The sequence below is a fragment of the Nicotiana tabacum genome, chromosome 7 (assembly GCF_000715075.1).
Source record: "Nicotiana tabacum cultivar K326 chromosome 7, ASM71507v2, whole genome shotgun sequence".
Classification (NCBI taxonomy): Eukaryota; Viridiplantae; Streptophyta; class Magnoliopsida; order Solanales; family Solanaceae; genus Nicotiana; species Nicotiana tabacum.
Window position 1 is genome coordinate 20,577,228 of NC_134086.1, and position 10,169 is coordinate 20,587,396.

General features: G+C 34.8%; 2 protein-coding genes across 2 annotated transcripts; one reads left to right on the forward strand and one right to left on the reverse strand.

Moving 5' to 3' along the window:
* The first annotated feature begins 280 nt into the window (after positions 1-280).
* LOC142162010 (uncharacterized) lies at positions 281-742 on the forward strand. The gene has a single exon (XM_075218307.1). The coding sequence runs from the start codon at positions 281-283 to the stop codon at positions 740-742; it is 462 nt and encodes a 153-aa protein (XP_075074408.1).
* Positions 743-6,970: 6,228 nt separating this feature from the next.
* On the reverse strand, positions 6,971-9,646 carry LOC107809940 (phosphoenolpyruvate carboxylase kinase 1-like). The gene is made up of 3 exons (XM_016634649.2): positions 9,205-9,646; positions 8,155-8,593; positions 6,971-7,308 (listed from the first exon to the last, which is right to left on the reverse strand). Exons 1-3 carry the CDS (start codon positions 9,604-9,606, stop codon positions 7,253-7,255), a joined length of 897 nt encoding a protein of 298 aa, XP_016490135.2. The 5' UTR covers positions 9,607-9,646; the 3' UTR covers positions 6,971-7,252.
* Positions 9,647-10,169: the final 523 nt, after the last annotated feature.

The window sequence follows — 10,169 nt, forward strand, 5'->3', positions numbered from 1 at the left end:
AAAGTTGGTCACTCTTCCACAAGCACGATATGATTGGGCTCATCTGAGGCTCCAAGACTTTAAGTCTGTTTCTGAATATAATTCTGCAATGTTCAGAATTACTTCTAAATTGAAACTTTGTGGAGATATTATCACTGATTATGATATGCTTGAAAAAACGTTCACAACGTTTCATGCCTCCAATATGCTCTTGCAACAGCAATACAGAGAGAAAGGTTTCAAGAAGTACTCTGAGTTGATTTCTCTTCTCCTTGTGGCTGAGCGAAATAACGACTTGCTCATGAGAAATCACGAAAATCGACCCACTGGGTCTACACCATTGCCTGAAGTGGATGAGGTGTATTCCCATTATACTAAGCGTGGAAAAGGTCGTGACTCTATTCGTGGTCATGGTCGTGGTCGTGATCGTAGACAAGGAAGAAATTTTCCTGGTGTTAATCACCCCCCAAAGAAAAATAATCACCAAAAGTGGAAAGGAAAAGATGAGAAGCCAAAGGCAAATGGTTCAGAAACTGAATGTTATCATTGCGGTGGAAAAGGGCATTGGACAAATATTTATCGTGTACCAAGACATTTGGTTGAGCTTTATCAAGCATCTCTAAAGAACAAAGGCCCTGAAGCCAATTTTGTCTCTGACAATGATTTTGACATCACCCACTTGGATGTGACAGACTTCTTTGAGCGCCCCGATGGAAAAATAGACCACTTAATCGATGATGGATCTGTGGTTAAAGATGATTGAGTAGTTTGATTTTTTTATTTTTGCCTATTCATAGTAGTTAATGAATAAAGATCATGTAATCGTAGTCTTTACATGAGTATTAGTTTTTCAATTAGTATTAATTAGTTTAGTTATAGTCGTTTATTTAATAAAACTTTCTGTCTGATTTTATTTTGATTAATCATTGTTTGTTATTGATTTTGGTTTATTTAGCGTTTCTGCCGAATTGGTTAAGTACTAATCAGACAAATGAGGCTAGTAGAAGTTAACAAAACTCTAAGTAATATAGTAATGTAAGATATTCGTTCTGTGGTATTGTGAAAGATTGTCATCTAATGTATTCTGTACTATTCTATAAATAAATTAAAAGTAAATAAATTACAAAATATTTTTTTTAGATTGTGTGTAATGTAAACACAAAACTAGTATAATATTAAATACATTTTGTAGGATTCTTATAAAAACATTGTATATAATTTTGTATTTATAGTGATTGGAACTGAAGTATGAACTAGCGTGCCACTATTTGCTAAAGTTTTTCCATATGTTTAAAAGGATTGATTTTAAATCAGCTAGTACTGTACGAAACTTTTGCATTGAAATGGGTTTTTTTATTTAACTTTGTTTCTTTTCCTTTTTCTCTAAAAATACTAATATTTATTTGTATATTTCTTTTGTATGTCAAACAATGGGAAGCAAATATGGATATCTCACAAAACAAACTTGGATCAAAGTTCAATTGTAAAAATATTTGTTTAATTGATTCATGTACGACACATACAATATTCACAGAGAAGAAATATTTCTCTCATTTAAATATGTGTAAGGCAGATGTTACTACAATTTCTGATAGTAGTAAATTAATTGAAGGCTCTGGAAGAGCTACTATAACTCTGCCTAAAGGAACAATACTTATCATAGAGAATGCAATGTTCTCCTCCAAGTCCAAGAGGAACTTGTTGAGTTTTAAAGATATCCGTCGAAATGGATATCATATTGAGACAATAGATGAGAATAATCTTGAATATCTCATCATTACCAAGAATGTCTTTGGCCAAAAGAGGGTTATTGAGAAGTTCCAATCTTTATCTTGTGGCCTGTATTGGACAAGAATTAGTGCAATTGAAGCACATTCTACCGTAAACCAAAAGGTTACTGATTCCAATACTTTTGTACTTTGGCATGATCGATTGGGACACCCTGGATCAATTATGATGAGACGAATTATAGAAAACTCAAATGGGCATTTATTAAAGAATTTAAAGATTCTTTTAAATAATGAATTTTCTTGCACTTCTTGTTATCAAGGCAAGTTAATTATTAGACCATCACCAACAAAGGTTGGAATTGAGTCCCCTGCATTTTTGGAACGTATACAAGGGGACATTTGTGGACCTATTCACCCACCTAGTGGGTCGTTTAGATATTTTATGGTCTTAATAGACGCATCTTCTAGATGGTCTCATGTGTGCCTATTGTCATCTCGCAACCTCGCGTTTGCAAAATTAATGGCACAAATAATTCGATTACGGGCACAATTTTCCGATAATCCAATTAAGTCTATTAAACTTGATAATGATGCTGAGTTTTCATCCCAAGTATTTAACGATTATTGCTTATCAATTGGGATAAAAGTGGAGCATCATGTAGCTCATGCTCACACTCAAAATGGTCTTGCAGAGCCTTTAATTAAACGTCTGCAATTGATAGCAAGACCGTTACTCATGAAAACGAGGCTGCCCACTTCTGTTTGGGTCACGCCATTTTGCATGCAGCAATGCTAGTTCGTCTCAAACCGACAAATTATCATAAATATTTCCCGTTACAATTAATTTTGGGTCATGAACCTAATATATCCCATTTAAGAATTTTTGGATGCGCAATATATGTGCCTGTAGGACCGCCATATCGCACCAAAATAGGTCCGCAAAGAAGATTAGGAATATATGTTGGGTTTGAATGGCCCTCCATTATTCGCTATCTTGAAACATTAACGGGGGATTTATTCACTGCTCGATTTGCAGACTCTCGATTCAGTGAGACACTTTTCCCAAAATTAGGGGGAGAAGTTGGTGAAATCAAATGGGAAATTTTGTGAAAAAATTCATCATTATCTCATCTTGATCCACGTGCCTCTATTTGTGAAAAAGAGGTGCAAAAGATTATCCATTTGCAGAGAATAGCAAATCAAATGTGAGATGCATTTACGGTTTTGAAAAGGATAACAAAATCATATATCCCTGCAGAGAATGTTCCAATCCGTATTGATGTCCCTATTGGACAATTTTCTAGTGTCATAGCTAATGAGTCAAAAGCCCGCCTAAAACGTGGTAGACCATTAGGTTCTAAGGATCGAAATCCTAGAAAAAGGAAAACAAATGATCAAAATGACACTACGAAAGAATCTTACGAAGAAATCCATGATTTAATAAATTCTGAGATTCATGAGGAAACCACTGAGCCCAAGACTCAAGAAAATAAGGAACTATCAATAAATCCAATCGATATTGAGACAAATTTGAATCGAGTGGATATAGTGGTGGATTATATCTTTGCATATAATGTTGCATCTAGCATTATGCAAGAAAGTGAGGATCTTGAACCTCAATCTGTTGGAGAATGTCGACAAAGACTTGATTGGCCAAAATGGCAAGAATCAATCCAATCAGAATTGAATTCACTTGCAAAACGTGAAGTTTTGGGGCCTGTAGTCCAAACACCTAATGGTGTTAAGCCTGTTGGCTATAAATGGATCTTTGTATGCAAGAGAAATGAGAAAAACGAGGTACAAAGATATAAGGCATGCCTTGTTGCACAAAGATTTTCGCAAAGGCCCGATGTTGATTATGAAGAGACATATTCACCCGTTATGGATGCTATAACGTTTCGTTATCTCATTAGTATTGCTGTCCATGAAAAGCTTGGCATGCATTTAATGGATGTGGTTATCGCCTACCTTTACGGCTCACTTGATAATGAGATATACATGAAAATTCCCGAGGGATTCAAAATGCCTAAAGCAAATAATTCAAAGTCCCGGGAAATATTTTCAATCAAATTGCAAAGATCGTTGTATGGTCTAAAGCAATCATGACGAATGTAGTATAATCGTCTTAGTGAGTATTTATTAAAGGAAGTCTATATAAATGATGCCATTTGCCCATGTATTTTTATAAAGAAAACAACATCGGAATTTGTTGTACTTGCCGTATATGTTGATGACATAAACCTTATTGGAACTCCTATAGAACTCCAAAAGGCAATTGATTATTTAAAAAAGGAATTCGAGATGAATGATCTTGGAAAGACAAAATTATGTCTTGGTTTGCAAATCGAACATTTGACAAACGGAATTTTTGTTCATCAATCTGCCTACATAGAAAAGGTATTGAAACAGTTTTACATAGATGGAGCACATCCATTAAGTACTCCGATGGTTGTTCGATCACTTGATGTGAATAAGGATCCATTCCGACCTCAAGAAGAGAATGAAGAGCTACTTACTCCTGAAGTACCATATCTTAGTGCAATTGGTAAACTAATGTATGTTGCTAACACTACAAGGCCTGACATAACTTTTTCAGTTAATGTCTTAGCAAGATATAGCTCTGCTCCCACAAGGAGACACTGGAAGAAATCAAACACATATTGCGGTATCTAAAAAGGACTATCGATATGGGCTTATTTTATGGCAATAATTGCAGTCCTGATCTTGTTGGTTATGCCGATGCTGGGTATTTATCCGATCCACACAAGGCTCGATCTCAAACAGGTTATGTGTTTACCTGTGGAGGCACTGCCATATCTTGGTGATCGACTAAGCAATCAATTGTGGCTACTTCATCTAATCATACTGAGATAATTATTATTCATGAAGCAAGTCGAGAGTGTGTGTGGTTGAGGTCTATAATACATCTTATTCGAGACAAATGTGGTTTGAGATGTGACAAACTACCCACGATTTTGTATGAAGACAATGCAGCATTCATAGCTCAATTGAAGGGAGGATTCATAAAAGGAGATAGGACAAAGCACATTTCACCAAAGTTATTTTCACACATGATCTTCAAAAGAATGGCGATCTCAATGTGCAACAGATTCGTTCAAGTGATAATATGACTGATTTGTTCACCAAGTCTCTATCGACGTCAACCTTCAAGAAGCTAACATACAAGATTGGGATGCGAAGGCTCAAGGATGTGAAATGATGCTCTCATCAGGGGGAGTTTAATGCGCGTTGCACTCTTTTTTTCCTTACAAGGTTTTGTCCCACTGGGTTTTCCTTGCAAGGTTTTTAACGAGGCAACCAAAGTGCGTATAGTTAGATATGTGTACTCTTTTTCCTTTTCTAGAATTTTTTTTCCTATTGGGTTTTATTTTAGTTAAGGTTTTAACGAGGCACATTACTTATTGAGTAGACATTCAAGGGGGAGTGTTATGAATAAAATTCTATTTAGAGTGAATGTCTATCTTGTAGAGAGTTTTACTTTGTGGCTAAATCATTTCCCCCTTATAAATAGAGGGGTCTTACCCCATTGTAAATCATCCCAAAAATTCAATAAGAATTTCCTCTCTCCCTTTCTCTGCAATATTGTTCTTCTTCTTTTATTGTTTTATAACATTGCTTTCTTTGTTTGGTTTGGATGTAAGTAAAAAATAGAAATAGAATTTGTTTTCCTTTGTTGTCTCAAGAAGTGAATTTTTGCCACCAAAAGAAAATAATTCTGTCTAGTTTAATTACTTTCTTCATCCTCTAGATAACTCAAGCAAGAGAAGAAAATTATGAAACTATCCTTTCTCTAGTTTCCTGGTACTGAAGCTTAAAGAGAGTGGCCTTTAATTAATTACGATTCAATTTATAGCTTTATAACTACTGAATTGTTGTCGGAGTTTTTTTCATGAGCTCTCGGAGTTAATGACTAGTATTATGTTAATACCTTCGGTGTTGCTGGGAAAAATCACAAACAGCCACTTTTAGTCCCTACAACAACAACTACAACAAAAAACCCAGTATATTCCCACAAGTGGGATCTGGGGAGGGTAGTATATACACATATCTTATCCCTACCAAGTGAAGGTAGAGAGGTTGTTTCCAATACAACATTGGCTCAGAAAGGGCGCCACTTAAGTCCCAGCAATCAAAAAATAGCCACTCCAAGATGGTGGTTAATTTGTAAAGACACGATTGAAATGTGGCAATTGGATGCTATTTCTACTGTTGCTGGAGTGGCAGCACAACCCATAATATTCATGGGCTGAGGAAATGCATACCTAAGTTGGTAATGGAAAAATGGCGTCGAATGGCCAGTTTTTGGACTTTGTTAACATTTAGCCACGATTTGAAATGTAATTGAGAAATTGCCACTTCTTAATACGAAAATAGAACTTGAACAAAATATCCCTAGCTAAATTACCCCAAACTTCAGCAAAGTGTGTTGGGAGTTTGAAACTGCTACTAGTGCAACTCCAACACACTCGAAAATTTCCTAGAGTTTGAAATATGCAGTTCAAACTCCAGAAAAAAATTATGGAGTTTGAAGCTTTATTATTCTTCTCTATCTCTTCTTGCCATCAGTTGTTGATGCTATCTAAATTGTTTCCATATTAGATGGAAAAGTTTGATACTTAGGGAACATTTGGTTTGGTGTATTAGAAGAAATAATTATGTTATATCTTGCTATTATCCATTCTTCGTTTGGAAATATATGATGACTTTAATGGAACTAATTGAATTTTTTTCTTTTTAGTTGGTCTAATGAATACTATGCTGCCATAACAGCATGATAATGGATAATTTCTATTTTTGTGAGAAATATACCAGCTTAATCTAAAGTTAATCGAAATTACGGTTAACAAAAGTAAGACCACCATACTTGCTAAAGTTCTTGAATATGGGACTTTATCTTAGTCAACAATACAGTTGAAAAATTGTCACCTTGTAGTTCGTCGTGGTAAAATCTTTTTTACTACCCGCAGTTTAGGTTAGGAAAAGAAATTATCACAAGGAAAAGATGACGGTTTGAAAAAATATGGCAAAGCAAATCATGATTAATACATTTCTTTATCCTCAATCATAAAAGGATCTTTTTGATAAACATTATTGGAAAAAATCGTAAGAACCTTTAAGATACTGGATATATCTCGTGGAATAGAATTCGATCTATTGCTATGTTTGATTATCTTCCAAGTTAAATTAGTTCTAAATTTGCCAAGCAAGATAAAAATATACTAATTTACATATATCTGGTTAAAGATTACACCTATCTCTTCCATATCTCCTATCCCATCCGAAAAGGCCCATACTAGAAGTAATGAGAGGTTAATGCAGCAGCCCTTAATTTTTTACTCTAAATTGGCTAATAGTACCTAACACATTAATACTTCATTAATTACTCTAACAAGAAGGAAGCCACCAAGACAACTAGCTATGGTAAAATATCTGCATATATTTATAATGTTGATTGTTAAAGGTCCAAATTAGCTAGGGCATGCAGTTACAGTAGCTACGATAATTCCGAGGGGCCAAATTTCTCAAGCTAGAACAGCAACTGCTCTCCTCTCGTCATTGCTAGTTATCCATGGATGCCCTGTGTATTATTATAATCACCGCATTAACCAAACAAATTAGTGAATCAAAATATTTAATTTCAAACTATGTAATATGGTCGACCACAAATTATTATGTTTGTGATATATATAATATGACCCAACTTGTCATAGGTATTCATTGTGCTCAAACACGAGCGAAGTGTGGGCTAAGAATAATTTATACTATTTCATCAAATTCGCACAACCGAAATTACAAGTCAGGGTGGATGTAGAGAGTAAGTTTGCAGTAGCTTCAACTCAAACATTATATATGCTATTTTTTTTTTTTTAGAAAATACGTAAAAATAATGGACTAGTATCTTCGACTCAAACTGTATGTATTAAAAGTTCACAAAATAAAAAAGTAAAAATAATTGATTAAAAGCCCAGTAAATAAATAAACTGTAGCTAAATTCATAAATTCAAACTCCTAAACTTCAAATCCTAGATTATCTCTCAAGTAAATATATCCATGCAAACGAATCTTCTAAACAACAATACTCCTATTCTATCTAGAGGTCCAACGGACCAAAACTTCTAAGAATATGGAACAAAATATATATCAAATTTAATCAAGCGTATGGCATTGTACTTTGAATTCAGTTGCTAAATGCACAAAAAATTTAAGTCCAAGCTAGGAAGTTGAATTATTTGATCCTCGAAGAAGCTAAGGGACTAATTATTAAGCCGTACTTAAGAATGATATTAAATAAAATTGAGAAACTGTTCAAATTATTCTATTTTTCAAATAGATCTTTCTTAATTTAATTATTTGAAATTTTGGTCAAATAAACTCTATGCTAAGAAAAAAGAGGCAAGAAGAATGATACGGTGGTGATACTTACGAAGTACTTGTTCAGTGGAGAATCTTCTAGAAACATCTTTACACAGCATTCCCCGAAGCAAATCCTTCGCCGCCGGCGATACCGAACGGAAAATCCTCATCGGAAACCTAAGGTTCGCTCTGAGAACAGCCTCAAAGATCTCCACCGTAGAATCACCGTAAAAAGGCGGGATTCCGGCCAGCATTATATACAAAATGACACCGGCGCTCCAAATATCAACCTTCTCATTGTAATCTCTTCCGGATAAAACCTCCGGCGCCACGTAATACGGCGTCCCTACCACTCCGCTCATGAGCTCGCCCTCGCGGAAACACTCAGCCGAGCCGAAATCAGCCAATTTGAGCTCGTTCCCGTCGTTAAACAGTATGTTATCAGGTTTAATATCCCGGTGCGCTACGCCGAGCCGGTGACAATGCGCTATCGCCTCCATTAACGGAACCTAGAAAACAGTTGATCCAAAAAAATCAATTATGAGGGAAAAAATCAGTAGAAAAGCCTATTTACATATAGTGCTCCACTTGCCACTATTTGACTAACTTTATTGAGTTAAATGTAGTGCATTGATTTAGTTTTTCAGAATTACTGTACAATTTAAATGTTCCAAAACTACATTAACGTACTACAATGAGAATTACATTCATGATCCTATCCGAAGATTTAAAAATATATGTCAAAGTGCAGTTAATTTGAATCTAGAGAAAAAAAAAAAAAAGAACTGCCAAATTTTAAAATAAAATTTCACTTAATTCTACAGAATAGTTTATCATCCACATTTACTTCCTAAATACTTATCAGCCAATTATTTTACCTACATCCCGTGCTTACATTAAACCAAATAATTTAAACATAGTATTTAGAAATTAAAGTGAAAATTTCTATCAATAACCCAAGTTAAATAATAATCGTGTGTATGAAAGAAATATAAGTACACTTATAAGGTTAATATAAACACCGTATGCAAGTAATTAAATTATCCGATTTCAAGCCAATTATAGTTAAGGAAAAGTATAAATTTCCGCTATTTCGTGTGATTGACTGAAAAAGTAGTACCATAACGGCAATGGCATCAGACTCGGAGAAGGTCCGTTGAGTAGAGAGTCGTCGGAAGAGATCGGAGGAGTTACAGAGCTCGAGAACGATATCGAGGTAATTATCGTCTTCGTAAACATCGAAGATACGAACAATGTGAGGATTAGGGGAAATCAAGTGCATGATTTTAGCTTCGTTGTAAAGGCATTGACGATCAATGGAATCATCGGCGATAAGAAGCTTGTTGATAGACTTGACGGCGAATTGCTCGCCGGATTCCGGCGAGCAACACTTGAAAACGACGCCGAATCGTCCCCTCCCTATCTCCTGCTCGCACACACGATAGTTTCGCTTCAATGCCTCGCTCATTACGTTCTCCGTTTTACTTTTTGTCGTTTCTGTAATCTCTCTTGCGTTTCTCATGAGAGTGGGTTTATATAGTAGTGAGAGTTGGACTAAGAATATTCTGTGAATCTGCTCTAGCAAATGAAATTAACCATTTGGTTCTCATTTATACTTTCAAAATCTCATATTTATTTTTTCTTTCTCCTTTTAGATCTTAATTTTGCATTTCAAAAATAATGGTGAAATTAAGTCTTAAATTGAGTGATTATTCGCTCTTTTGAAGGTGACAAAATTTGATGATTGTTTTAAATTAATAATAGATCGAACATGAAATCTCAAGAATTTTATTGATTCCACCACAATCCTTGGTAATACTCTCACACTAAATTATTGGATAACTCGGAATAGCTCCACCAAAACACACGTGCAATTCTGCATGTAACTATGTGATAACTTCTTTGAATTTGCGTTACATACTCTATTATTTCACTAATATTTTGAAAATCTGAACATTTTAGTGGGCGTTTGGACATAAAAATTGTAAAATTTTGGAAAAAAGTAGAGAATTTTTTTTAAATAAAAATGGTATTTGTAAATTAGAGTTGTGTTTGGACATGAATATAATTTTGGGTTGTTTTTGA

Bases quoted from the DNA above. Each gene is read 5' to 3' on its own strand.
- LOC142162010 (XM_075218307.1), top strand. From the start codon at position 281: ATGAGAAATCACGAAAATCGACCCACTGGGTCTACACCATTGCCTGAA.
- LOC107809940 (XM_016634649.2), bottom strand. From the start codon at position 9,606: ATGAGAAACGCAAGAGAGATTACAGAAACGACAAAAAGTAAAACGGAG. The intron at 8,594-9,204 runs GTACTACTTTTT...ACTGTTTTCTAG, and splicing joins CTGATGCCATTGCCGTTATG to GTTCCGTTAATGGAGGCGAT. The intron at 7,309-8,154 runs GTAAGTATCACC...AATAATACACAG, and splicing joins CTCCACTGAACAAGTACTTC to GGCATCCATGGATAACTAGC.